We start from the raw sequence: 15,076 nt of genomic DNA, 5'->3' as shown, positions 1-15,076 counted from the left end.
AATCAATTTCGTTTTATTTAGATTCGTATTGCTATTCATATTTTCGTGGGATTTTGTTATTTTTCTTTTTTATTCGTATTTGCCGAATCGTTAATAAATTGCAATTCATCCGATTAAAATTTACCTTTACCAGTGTTGCTCTTAAGTAGGAACATATTTTGTTAGTCGAATTAAAAACGAGTAATGAAATATAAATTATAATTTACCAGAAACGAAAACACATATAACGTATGTGTTATTTATTATTTATATACATATAGGTACCTCCTATATACATTTCTATAATTTGCAATAATATATTATGGTGGCCAAATAGTATTCGTGTATAATAATGAATTTCTATATTGTTCATATATTGTGATTAATGGATTGTGGTTAAATAATGATTGAATTAAATTTTTGATCCACGAGTTGTGCAATTCTTTTAATATATATTGCATATATTTTTTCAGTTCGCTTTTATTTAAATCACGTATAAAATCAAAATAAAATTACTTCCCTGCAAACATTTTTTTTTTTTTATTTATTGAAAATAATAACGGATTCCGGGATACCATGAGGAGGTAAATAATAATATTTGATTTATGCTTGCTAGGAAAAGTTTAAAGTCACGTATTGATAATTATAAATGTAACTTTTGATTTAGTTCAGTATTATTTTGTTTCATATAATTTCATTTTCCTTTAAATACGACATACTTTTTTGCGTTTTCATACTACAATAATATATTATTGTACACATAATATTATACTAGTGATGACCGTTTGTCGCAAATTATGTCGTCATAATAATAATAATGATATATTTTATAACGATATTTCGTACTACAAGAAAACGTATTAATGCCCATTTATATTAGAAGGGATGCAGAAGTAAAATCCTTCGATTTAATAATTAATGTTATAATATAATATAATAATATAGAGTAAAAAATTATTAATTATATATAGTACAACCATGGGATACAATTACTTAGATACTCGTACTCCAAAACCGTGTCAAACGGTGATAGTATTAAACGTGATTGTTACAATTTATATATAATTATAAATATATTTTTTTCGTTCACCACACTTATTTTAGCATACACATTATAAATACCGTATAACTACCATTAAAAAGAAACAGGTGATGTTTATACATTAATTAAATATAGATACACTGTTAGTATCATATTATATTTCATAGTATTGTAGGCTGTATGGCCATGTTACGGTGCGTCGTAACTGCACACGCATCGTGGCTAGTTTATAATATATTATCTTAACTCCGCATACGAGGTTTTCTTAAACGCTCTGACTTCACACATAAGTGTTTTTTAACACCGTAATTCCGCACATAATATATATATATTATATACACATAATAGGTATATTTTATTGTATATTAATTAATTTATTGTTTAAATAAATATATGTTACTAAAGTTAAATAAAAAAAAACTATTAAATAATACGGTAATATCGAAAACGATTAGAACAGTCTAATTTAGATAAATTATCTAAAAAGATAATTAATCTAGTAAGTAGCATAAAACCAATCATAATAATAATAATAATAATAATAATTAATTTACTACAAACGACGTCGTCGACAGTATAAAATTAAATATAATACAATTATATCTATAATGTAAATTAAAATTAAATTGTATTAAATGAAGCTAAATTTTTTACGAAATTATACTTAATGATTGGGTTGTCATTATATAATTCTCATTTTTTATTTATAAATTGTATATAAATATTTTTTTGTTGTATTATTATCATCCTACTTCAATTGTTTTTAGCAGAATTCATTTGTATGTAAGGAATCCATCTGCATAGCAAATATATTTTTAATGAAAACTGCACGATTTTAATATGTTGAAGTAAATAAATTACCAAATTTGGCAAGAAAAAACTCACAGTAAGTCATTTGTTGTTCTCTCCAATGTTGCTTCTTTTTGGTCCAAATAATGAGTTGAAAAATTGTATAGATCTTATGTATGTTTCGTCTAAATAAGTGATAATTTTTTTTTAATTCAAGCATCCTCGAGTCGGTGATTTTTAAAGTGATTTTCAAAACACAGTTCAACTTCATTAGGATATAGAACCAAATAAAACCAAATAGTTGTGTAAGCCATTTTCCTATGCTAGACTCGTTGTTTTTATATTCTTGAACAAGACTAACTGCTAGTATTCGTCTCCAACAATTAACAAATATTAAATAATAATAATAATAATAATTATAATAATTAATAAGTTATACAAATATAATATCTATACATACCATGATCGACTAGAATGAAAACATCATCCAATTCCAATATCTACACTAGGAAATATATCGCTAACGCTTGAATTAATTACCGTTTCGAAATCGATCACTAGTGTTTTTTGCTGCTAACATTTGTTTAACGATTGACAATCTTCATGAAGTATTTCCCAGATGACTGCACATGTATCTTTAATTTTATTTGGAAGTAAACAGAACACAACTGGCACGGATACTCCATTGCGGTATACATGAATACTAAATAACTGATAAATTAATTTCGTACAGTATTTCAATGTACCATCGACGTATAAGGTCCGAGTATCACGTGAAAATATAATTGTATGATCTAATGATTCTAATGGGCCGTTTGTTGTGATAAAATATTTGTCTTTAACTGTAAAATCGGCTTAGTATAAATAATATATTCATGTTCTTCAGAAATTAGTTTTGGAAGCTTTGTTTAATTTTGTATGCGTTCACGATAAATGCTATCTCTAATTAATTTTGTGTCTCTACATGTTAAAGTCGATGCCGCTACTACAACAGGAGCTATTTCAAGTTTTATTAACTTGGAGGACGATCAGTAATATAATCAAATCCCTTTCGTTTTAACTCGTAATTAATATTTTGTCAAACAACAATATTGGTGTCGATATTGTGAATGTACTTGTACACCTGATTCCTGCGAAAAAATTATAAACATGGCAATTATACATAATTTTGCTTTACACTTTCTTTTTTATACATTTCTTTCCATTTTTCCTGGATTTTAATTTTGTTTACTTGGGATATTTATAATAGTTACAAAATCACATATTTTTCGATGACTTATCTTAATGGCCATACTTAAATAAAACTCAATTAAATATATTTGTAATTATTTAATAATTTCAAAGTATAATATTTTAAGTAACTAGCATATTGGTTATAATAATATTATAATTTATATCAGTTCTATGGAATTTTGATTTTTGGTGTTCAAAATATATTTAAAATACGAAACTCACACGCACGTCTATAAGTTATTTGACCTTCGCTGTTAATACGTTTGAGTTCTCGTTGAAAAAGGTAATAGTGTTAGCATTTCAAATGTTAACATATTGAATATTTGTATAATATTGATATTGTAGCTTATATTTAATTTTCTGACTAATAATGCGGGAATGCGTACTAATATAACAAAGCAAGTGTAAATGTTTGTTCTTATTTTCTCTTTACATTTTTATTATAACTATAATTTATAGTTAAATACAAATTAAGAAAAAAATAATAGTAGCAATAATGTATCACACTGAATGGTGGGGAACGAATTAATTTTGTTCAACCGTTCGTGTAAATTTCCGAGAGAATGTGCAGTTGTTGCGTATATAAACGTTAAGTGTGTAAACCCAATGCAATTGGTTGTACAAAGTTTCACGCGCATTTCATTCGACATTAAGCTGCCCCGCACGTTCAACATTAGCCGATTATACAAAGTCTTAATTGTGTTCAAAGTTACGTATACAATTGAGTTAAGACACCGAGTAAAAATAGCTTTTTTCCACAGCAAACGGCTTAAGATAGCCATGTGTATTTTTACATTACATAGGTACATTTAAATTAAAAAAAAAAAAAAAAAATGTAAATAAAGTTTTAAATAAACAATTTACCCAATTCATAAACAATAGATATTCATTTAAAATCTATTCAATATAAAATAATTATCATTTACAAATTAAGTGCTTTTGTGTAATTTTCTAAATCATTTAATAATTATTGTATTAACTATCTAATGGGCCTAATGCCAGACAATAATATTATAATAGTTTCTCGAAAATGTTACTTTAAAATTTAAATCATAAATTAGCATTGTAATCGCTAGGGTCTTATTGAACACAGATTAAGTAAACATAACTCATTGAACTTTAACACAGAATGTTATTTTAGTCACTAAAAACGCGGAGTCTGCTCGGATTTTTTAAAAAAATACTACAACACAAAACTTTTAAACTTAAAATAATTCCCACATATATGTAATATGTTATTATAAGTTTGTTTTTGAATCGTAGCAACTGGCAACAAAATCACTTACAATTTACGAGGTAGATTTCTAGAACATTATACCTAAACTGTCATTTATAATTTATACTCACTATTATAATCTTGTAACATGGCCAGGACTGCAGAAAATACAAGGGAACGCGTATACCTGCTGCTCTGTTTTCGTACCCATACCTCTTTACCAATCCTACCTCCCGTGTTTATTACGATACATATAATATATCATTGCATTTTTCACCATAAATTGTCGTTTAAAGTTGAAAAGGTTATACTGGCCAATTAAAATTTATTACAATGTTAGGCACAATATGGGTAAATATTATACGAGAATAATAATAATAAGGATAGTAAAATATATATATTGATGTTAGAACAATAATTAAGCCATCAATACCTAATTATTAGTACGTGAAAAATTGGTCTTAACAATTTTATATATTATATCACATATTGTATGTCATACAAACTTTGCCTTTGTGTTATTCGCTATTCTCTCGTCTCCGGCGGAAAGCACTAGCATAATCATATTAATGAATGTATTCAGTCCACAATTTATTGTACATATCTTTTTACTATAAATAGGATGATAGAGTATATCTTTTTTTCTTGATTCACAACAATGTAGTGTTCGCTTGTTATCATCAGACATCCCACGGAATAATGTTATGCGTACATCAAAGAGAATCGTTGAAAGATCATTAAAAACCACATTTCGAACAATTTCGGATAATGTGTATTTTATCTGCACTCAAATAGTTTTAAAAATACATGATTAGCATAGCATAATGGAAAATAAAAAAAATGTCGTGGGTACCTAGACAATTATTTTATAACTAAGCGACATATTTTGTTTTTTTTTTTTGGTATTTTTGTATCAATATTAATAGTTAACACAAATTTACTATTGAGGCTTTTAATTTTTAGTAATATATTTCGATTACCGCGGTGATAATCTCGAAATGCAAATTAAAACTAATAATAATGATGCGTATAATATATTACAAAATTCCAATGCGTTAATTTATAAAAACGTAGACAAAAGTCACAAGCGTATTTATCAGTAGTAGAACATTTTAAGAGTACACAATAAGTCAATAAACAAATAAACGGAGCCAATAAAATATAATTGCCCGTGAACAAAGAAAAAACTCGTTTGCGAAGTACCTATGTATAGGATACATAAAGGAAAATAAATATTGTGAATACTTTATGTTCCTGAGTAGGCGTATCGATTATTATTAGCGTTTGATATAATAATTTTTTAAACGTGTTCGGTTAAAATTATATAAAGTGACGCGGTAGTTATGCACGTGACATCTAAAGAACCAAAGTCTAATTTAAATCGGCAGATAAAAACATTGAAGGTAAATTCAGCATCTGATATCGATGTAAAAAGTATATAGATTCAACCATGAAATATGATTAAATATGCGGTATCTTATATATTTAAACAAATGTCCGCCATAAACGTCAAAATACACGTTCATTCGAAAAGCGCTCAAGTACCAGGAGGACAATAAATGCGTCGTAGTAATATATATTGTGAATGTATGAATTTTGTTTTTTCGTCCTGACCATAAATAATTTGTGAGCCATTTAAATTGCTTTTGATATCAGAGAATTTATGAAAACCCATACCTCTCTCGCGGGGACCATGCGCGGCGTCGAAAACTACGACAATGTTTTGTACCTGTACAGCGTACACATATGATACAATATACAGTATACAGCCAATTTATTGACAGTAGAAAGTATACAGTAAATATGATATATGCTTAGGACATTCACACTTGGACCCAAAAACACGTAGAAAAATATGAATCTCGACAACAAGTGGTCTGCAATATAAATATAGCACAGTGTATTTAGTCATTTTTTTTAGTCCGTCGGTGGTTTATTTTTTTTTTTTCTAAAAGAGTGCTTATTTTAATTCAAAAAAAAAAATACATTTCATTCAATAATATTTTAAATTGCTGTTTTCAGTTGTATTGGAAAGAATAATAAAATAAAAATTGTATTTATTAGGCATATAATATAATATTTATTATACATAATATTATTATTAACTGACTTTTGAAATTTATATTTTGTCATAGGTAGTATTTTTATTATTTTTTTTTTTATTCAAAAATTTATTTTATCATTCATAAACACAATATTAAAAAGTATATAACAAATTTACCTACACTTTAAAGCATGCTTGTGGTGGTGTAGGGAGTTATTTGAGTATATAAAATAAAATAAAATTTTTATTATCTAACAAATTGTAGTAAATATAATGAACAAATTAAAAAGTTTTGTGATTTAAATTGATACATATGAGGTGATTGTACTATTAATTATACATCATAAGTTTTATATTATTAATACATGAAAAATCTTGTGATACTTAAAATCTAAAATCTATCTAATTTGTATTAGTATATAAATGTATCTAATTTGACAAAACAATACATGAACATCCTTTAAATTTTATCTTATTGTTTAAATATGATTTAACATGATTTGTTAACGAATTAAAGAGTACTGGACCCAAATAATTTATGAATTTTTGGTCAAGACTTTTATTTGTAGCTAACACTCTCAAATCGTATAACCTGTTTTCCTTTGTGGGAAATCTTTTATCAAGGCTTAAAGAAGAGAAAATACTTTTGTTTTTATATACAAACATAACTGTACATTTTTTAAAAAGCAATTCAAGTGGAAGGACATTTTGTATAAAATGTCACTTTGTATAGATGGATAATATTTTATGTTTTTGAGCCGACTGGAGAAAAAATAATAACTTTAAAATATATTATTTTAAGTAGTTATTTTCAAAATATGCATACATTCGAAAAATATACTATTCGGAAACATACAGTAAGTTATTATCGTCGGCATAGAACAACACGTGTACTGTGTAGCATGACATCCGAAAACCTACGAGTAAACATAATATCTCATACGGTGAAATGACGTTCCCGTATAACAATAATTACGCGGCACGAATGCCATATTACGACAGGTACACTATAATAATATATAGCGTGGCGTGGCGTGGCGTAACAATCGTAGCGAAGACGGATTAATAGTATAATATCGCGAATGGCAGCTACATAGGTATATCGGTGATCGATTGGCGCGCACGTGATATAATATAGTAACACAGTCGGCACCTGAATATCAATGAATTTAGTGCACATAATAATAAATAATATATCGACGTTTATGTAATACCGTAATAATAACTGTACGGTCGTGTATGACGTGGTTACAGATGAACTCGAGTTACGGCAGGTCGTCGTCGGGCCGAGCGACGCTAGACGACACGTCGCGATCGACGAACACGGTGGGACTCGAGTTGGAAGTGAACAGTTTCAAAGTGGGCAAGATGCGGATCCGCTGCGTGGCCGAGCTGTACGGCGTGTTCAAAACGTCGGCCGAGACGGTATTGGACGAGGAAAAACCACGTCTGGCTTCCATTCTGGGCACGTTTTCGTCTACAGGTAAACACAACTGCACGCGCACAATACATACATATATATATAATATCGTCCGAGAATTATTGTTATTATTATTATTATTATTGTGTAACACCCATTGTCGTCTGGTATCGATGGCGCGGGTGTCTGTAGGAATAGCCAATGGGTGGGGGGGGGCGAAGGGAGGAAAAAAATCTGCGCGCCAAGAAAAATCTGTCGGTCTAAGGTTGATCGGTAGCAGGAGCAGTGGGAGGAGGAGACTGCGCACACTTTAAACACACGCACACACATATACTTTCTCGACCAGTGAGCGGGTGAAAAATGTAGTGTAAAATGGGTTTACGGGGGATTAAGGGCACATTCTTCGCGTCGTTGTAATGTAATGGTCTCCAGTCGTGTGGAAGGCAATTTATTTGCTCGATGGTCTGTTTTATACTATACATATAAATATAATACGTATACTATACCGCGCCCCCGTGCGTGTGTGTTTGTGTGCTGCTGCTATCGCATATATCACGCAGCAACTCGGCCGACAACTCCGTAACACAACGACGTCGCAGACCTATTACATAAGGAATACGCACTCCGTTCTAATCGAAAATTGCGGGACGTCATCCTGTTTTTCCAGCCCGCTATCTTAGCGAATTCCGTCATCGCGATCGGCAAACCCCACTTGACTTTCACTGTTTTCCGGCGATACCTATACGATCGTCGGTCTGCGATAGCGCACAACTGAAAATATAAAATATATATTATAGTACCTACGCAGGTGTAATAACAAGTGACATTTTCGGCTGAACTTAATTAAAATTGTATGAAATTCCCCATATTTTATTCCATTCTATATGTATATACATTTTGTATATGTATGGTTAATATTTAATACCATAGAAAACGCTGTTGTTTAAAATAAATAGTGTACTTTATGAGGGTAAACTTTAAAATGCCTGCACTGAACATTTTATAAAATGTCACTTCCTACGTCTGCAGAGACCATCGATGTACTTTCTGATAATATACTGCGTACATACGAAACCACTCGTATAGCGGAACAGTGTGTGGCTCACCGTGATTTCCCCAAGTCAGAAAATAGAAAAATCAGAAAATACAATGAACGTTCTGTATTTACCGCGTTCTGATAATAATATATTTATAAACCGATGGTCTTTGAGACGGAGAAATTTTATTGTATTTTAAAATTCATCAACCGACAATATACGTTGTGCTCGAGCAACAGGTTTCTTTTTTTCATTATTCACACCTAAAACAGACTGAAAACACTTCAATCTCGATCAGCATATTTTATACATAATGTATTAAAAATTGCATAATATGTACGAGCACTTCGCTGTAGTAGATAGAATAATCGACGAAACGTCAAATAGACGATAAACGGGGTTCCGTTCAGAATCGTTTTGGGAGTGATTCATCGTGATTGCCTCCTAAACATTAAAAAAAACCACAGTCCCCGACAAAATCCTGCTGAATTCGCAGTTTTTGTTTACCTTCGAACGCATACACGTCGTAATATCCGAGTGTTGGTATAGGCGCATGTCATAGTCGTATACTGTGAAAATCGATCCCCAGAGTATACGAATTATAAAACCCGCAACGGTTATATGACAGAAATAACGAAAGGGGTTTTCCGCGGCGACCGCGAAAGAAAGAAAAAAAAAATAACATCCAAATTCGGATGATATAATAACGTGTAATGTACCTTTATAAATAAGTATTGACGCTGTGCGACAGCCGCGTGCTAGTTGGCATTTATTTCGTGTTTTTCTTTGTTTTTTTTTTTTTTTTTTTTAACGACACTTTCGATGTTTTTTCTAATAAAAGATCGACAAAACGGATTTCGTATAAAGTAAAAAAATAAAGTAAATGCGCACATAATTTCACTAAAACGTTTTCAACCCGATTCAACGTTTGACTCCGAACAACACGCGTGTGTTTTATGTACGTTTTATACATAGCCGAATTGTACGCACAGAGATAATGCATAAAACGCGTATTGACAAAAATCTATCGTCCGTAACCGTTACTCTCGATCTGTTTTTTATATAATTTATATTGTATATGTATATTATAGATGTATTATTGTTTCATCTCATACGTAACTAAATATTTTATTTTCACCGCGACCATTATAGGTAGTCGTGGAGTAAATAAAATGATAAAAATGATTTCTCGAATATAGCAGAAACATAAAACGTGTCACACATACATAAACCATTCCGACATTTGCATATTCGTTGGTACTTCCGAACTTATGCGCATACACATATATTATGCTTTATAATTTATACGAGTGTATATAATTATAATATGGATAATTACAGTTTCTAGATGCAAAACTAAATTTTTGTAATTATCACGGCTGCTGTTATTAATTTGGACACTTGCGTAAAATATAAAATTTTTATCTGGCGAAAATACAAAATTTTTTTTTGGCGTTTATTATAGTTCATTAATAAGAATCTGTACATTTTTTATTCATAAGATATTTTATTAAACTTATTCTTTCTATTGACACAGTAAGTTATATAATCGTCCATAGTTTATACATAATAGTAAAAACTATGAATTATGATGAACTATGGAATTGTGAAATTTTTAGAGACTTTGTCATGCTTGTCAAGTGCGATTTACAAAAAATATGCGTCCTAAAACCAATTATTTTAAATAAATGTATTTTATAAACGAGTTAACAAAGAGAAAAGATAACTACGGCAATTTCTTTACAAGATGACTTTTTATAGTTGAATTATAATGAACAAAAACTTGAAAATAATAAAAACTAAGGAAAAAGAGAATTTGTTTTTATAAAATATTAATATTAAAAGTATACCTATTCGAATTATGCAAATAACATATTATTCGAATTCGACAAATAAATTGTTCCACTATATATGTTAGAAGACATGAGAGTTTGATTGTTCGAAACAATTGTAATTGTAGTATTGAACGGCTAACGTGTTTTTAATTTTTTGATATAAATGTATAAATAAGTTAAAATGGTTATTATCGTAATAAGACAAATTTTTTGATTGGAATATTAAAAAGGAAAACATAAGTTTGCAAAAAATTGAATAATACTTTATAATAATAAGCTTTTATATTCATAAACATCATCAATTATATATTAATTTTATTTTAAAATTTAAAATTTTACTATTGGTTTTTTTGTTGTTGTAATATATCTAATAGGTTTTATTTTTATTATTATAGTTTTTACTGTTTAAAATCGTCATAAAAATAACAAAAATTATGTTTAAGTAAGATAAAGTAGTTACAAAAAAAGTTAATTACATCTTTAAACTAATATTTTTTTAAATATATATTTATATTACAATAAGTTAAAATACTTAACACAAATTATTTTTATATTTATATTTGCAATAAATTGTGATATTTTTATTTTCTAAAATTAATTAGAATACAAGTTATAATAATTATTAGCAAGATGATGACTGGAAATAATAATATTAATATCTGACTTATTAATATTATAGGTTGTAATAGAAGAAAATGCTACATTTTTTTAATTAAAATAATATTTAATACCCATTATAGGTAGTATAATTTCATATCAGCAGTAAAAATATACAAGATACGTGCAATTACTACTAAATGCTTACCACAACCACGTATCTCGGCTATCCCGTAATTTCTATAATCCTTCACATAATAATTATTAAAGATTTCAAATTTTAATCTCATTTTCAAATGAAAATAAATGTATATTATCAAGGAATATAAGTATACACAGTATATTTGACTCTTGTAATGTGCTTAAATATCTCCACCATTTACGATTAAACATACTGAAGGATGTATAATGGCACGGTACGTAGGGGACTTAAGACTTACAGACCATAGCTTAGTCCAACATAAGTACCAGCGTAATTTAATAGTATTGAAAATCAATAATTATCGTATTAATTTTATCACAATTGATTTCTGATAATAAATATAAATATTATAAATATTATTATACAGTTGTAGTGTATTAGTTGATCAAGTTTAATAATATGTTTTTGATTTTTTCAGGTGCATCACACACGTCTTCTTATTCGTTATTGATTGTGATATTGGTCAACGTATGGATAAGATAACCATATAAAAGTCCAACACCCAAATACCAAATAAACGACCGCATTAGTGATTTCGTTGATTTTCGTTTTATGTAAATTTGTAACATTTTAAGACGCGTTATTTTGGAATCCAAAAACTATCTTCATATAAATATTTATGTATTATGTTGTATATATAGAATGATTCTAGACAAAAAATTGCATAGAGTATTTTATCGGTTATTATAAAGTTATATTTTGACTTTATTTATATAATTACATTGTATAATATAAACTATATTCTACTAAAACTGTAAACTAAATAAAAAAGATACTAATAATACCTATTATCTATTTGACTTTTCAATTATCATTTACCGAAAATTACTTAGTTAGGTGAATAAAATTCGAAGAATATACCAATGTTGTTTGTTATTATTGAATGTATGTATTGAATAAACCATTGGTTCACAAATAATAATATTATTATTATAATCGTATTGTGTTGTTGTTATGTACTTCATACGATAAGACGGCGTTACGGATAGGCAATTTAGGTATATCCTTGCATATATTACAGGCGCTTATACAAACTAAAAAAATTAATATATTTTATCTTATTTTTTTGTGTAGACGATAAAAATGTATTCATAGTTATAAAGTTATTTTTGATAAAGTTAGTGACAAAGTTCAATTTGTACAAACTAGCTAAAACTATGTTTTAAAATAAATTGATTATTTTAATCAAAATAATTAAATGAGAGAAACAAACTAAAATAATTTATATAAGTAAAACATTTTCAAGTATAAAGTAAGAAAATAATTAATTAATACAATTTTACACAAATAATTTAATGTTTTTAAAAATCTCCCTTGAAAACATGTAAAATTATTTAAAGATATAAATTACCTACCTTAACCACAATATGTCATAAATAAAAAATAATAGTATACATATTAGTTATTATTATAAGTTATAACGAAATGTTATTCATTCTTATCAAGAATTCTACGTACTTTTTGTAAAAAAATTATTTTTATTTTATGAAAATATTTTGAGAAAATTACCAACGAATTGAAAAAAAAATTTTTACGATCGATTAATATCAATTGATCAATTATTAATTCATATTGTATTATCCTTTCTTATCAAAATGTCAAACAAGAATTTCATTTTTTTGGTCGAGTAATAATTAATAACTGACTGAATAAAAATGATAAATATATTTTTATAAATAATGTAATCTTTATTCAACACAATATTTTGTTAAGTGTTGTTAAATCGTCAATAAATAATTCAGGTGTATATTATAACAAAGACGTAAAATAGTATAGCGTAAATTTACTTGATTTTTAAATGCATATGAATTATTATCTAATTTAAATAATTATAATTGGTTTTAAATATGGCAACCATAACAAATCATATTTATCGGTGAGTTTTTTTTAAATGGTATTTAAATAACTTGAAATTAATATAGAAAGCTTAATTTAATAAGTTTTACTGACTTTTGACGATAAAATAAGCATGTTTATCGGCTTATCATTAAAAAAGTAAGTACTTATACATTTTGATTTTTGTATATTCGCAATTAATTATAAAATAAACGTTGGAATCTTGGTACATATTTACATCTTTTAGTAGCGTAAATTATAATAATTTAAAATATAAGTTATGAATATTTTAATTAAATTAACAAAATGAATCATTTCGAATAATATAAAAAAATGAATAACGTTAAACTAATATTCAAAGTGAATTAATGGTATTTTTGTTCATAACATAAATGAAATAGTTGAGTAGCAATATCCTATTTTGTATAAACAAAAACTTTTGATTCAAAACTAACCCTTTGTGAACTTGTAAGAGTGTATTTGCTAAATATATTAAATACTTTGAAGAATGTGACAAATGTGATATTAAGACGTCTAAAATTGAAAACTAAATTAATAAATTCAACTAAGAATCGGAACAAATTATAATTAAAAATAATATATTAAACATTTAGTTTTGTGATTTAATATATGATCCCAATGATTCATTTGTGTGTGTTTTAAATGGGTTACAGAAAATCTGGTCTGAAATATATTTACGAAATCTGCATTTAATATTTTTAAAAATAATTTATAGAATATAATTTTTTATTTCACTGGATAGCTTTAATAGAGTACATAATTAAATGTAAACTTAAAGAATACGTAGATGAAATAGGTAAAATGTGTACACAGCTTCGAAAATATTTAAGTAGCTGTAATAATGGTAGTTGTGGTAAAATAGAAATGATTATCAAGTTTTTTAATGTGTAATGTTTACTCATAACTCTCACGGTGCACTTTTTTATTTTAACGTACGATGTATAAAATAATAATATATTTTATGGTATCCAGCGGTGTGCATTAAATAAAAATAATTATATTTAAAATTAATTTTAATTTGTGACCTTTATTATATGTGTATGTACATATCTACTAACGAATTTAATTGTGAACATATCCCAGAATTCTGTGTCATGAGTAACTAGATTAAAGTAGCCGAGAGTGTCAAATATTTTAAAATATGTCATTTATTAGCTTTGAACGGAGACGTTCACAGTTTTGCTGCGTAAGCAGTTCAATAGTATACTTGTTAAAATAGATGACCGGTGTAATACATAATACATACAGATGTTTTGGCAAGCGTTTTTACTATATGAATCTGCTAGACTAGTGGTTATCAAACATTGTTCGACTCACATTGCCCCTTTTCAAAAAAAAAAAAAGGCTCTACTATGATGAACTTACTTATGCCAAAGCATTCCACAGCACTTTAATAAAAAAACATCGCGGATTAATAGGATAGTAAAGTACTTCCCGAGGTAAGTCTATTTAAATTATGGTTTTTAAATTTTTCAAATAATATTATGGTTTGAAAAAAAATTAGTTTGTCATTACTTAGTTTACGAAATGTATGATCTCTCAGTATATTATAAAAAAGGTTAGGACTGGATTATTCAAATATATATTATTTAAGGATATAATTTGGATGAGCATGCTGGACGAATCGACTTGTATATTACAGTATAGGTGGACAAAAATGTATGTTTAGGGTACTTACATAACTATAGCGTTTCGTGATGCTTATGGTAATTGACCGCTTTGATAGCGACCCCAATTAAAATGTGACCAGTTAGGTGTATGTACCGAAAATGGGTCGGCAAAAACTAAAGGCTCTGATGAAGTTACAATATAAGAGTTAATGGAT

General features: G+C 27.7%; 1 protein-coding gene across 1 annotated transcript in view; it reads left to right on the top strand.

Annotated features, from left to right (window-relative positions):
• LOC113553616 overlaps positions 1 to 12,117 on the top strand; it is a 76,045-nt gene extending 63,928 nt beyond the window's left edge. The window contains exons 5-6 of the mRNA XM_026957023.1: positions 7,558 to 7,786; positions 11,813 to 12,117. Of these exons, the coding sequence (XP_026812824.1) occupies positions 7,558 to 7,786; positions 11,813 to 11,877 (294 nt within the window). The 3' untranslated portion in view covers positions 11,878 to 12,117. The remainder of the gene's footprint in view (positions 1 to 7,557; positions 7,787 to 11,812) is intronic.
• The last annotated feature ends 2,959 nt before the right edge of the window (positions 12,118 to 15,076 follow it).

Source organism: Rhopalosiphum maidis, chromosome 2 (genome assembly GCF_003676215.2).
Source record: "Rhopalosiphum maidis isolate BTI-1 chromosome 2, ASM367621v3, whole genome shotgun sequence".
NCBI lineage: Eukaryota > Metazoa > Arthropoda > Insecta > Hemiptera > Aphididae > Rhopalosiphum > Rhopalosiphum maidis.
The sequence above is the reverse complement of the archived record's forward strand: the minus strand, read 5'-3'. Positions and strand labels throughout refer to the sequence as shown.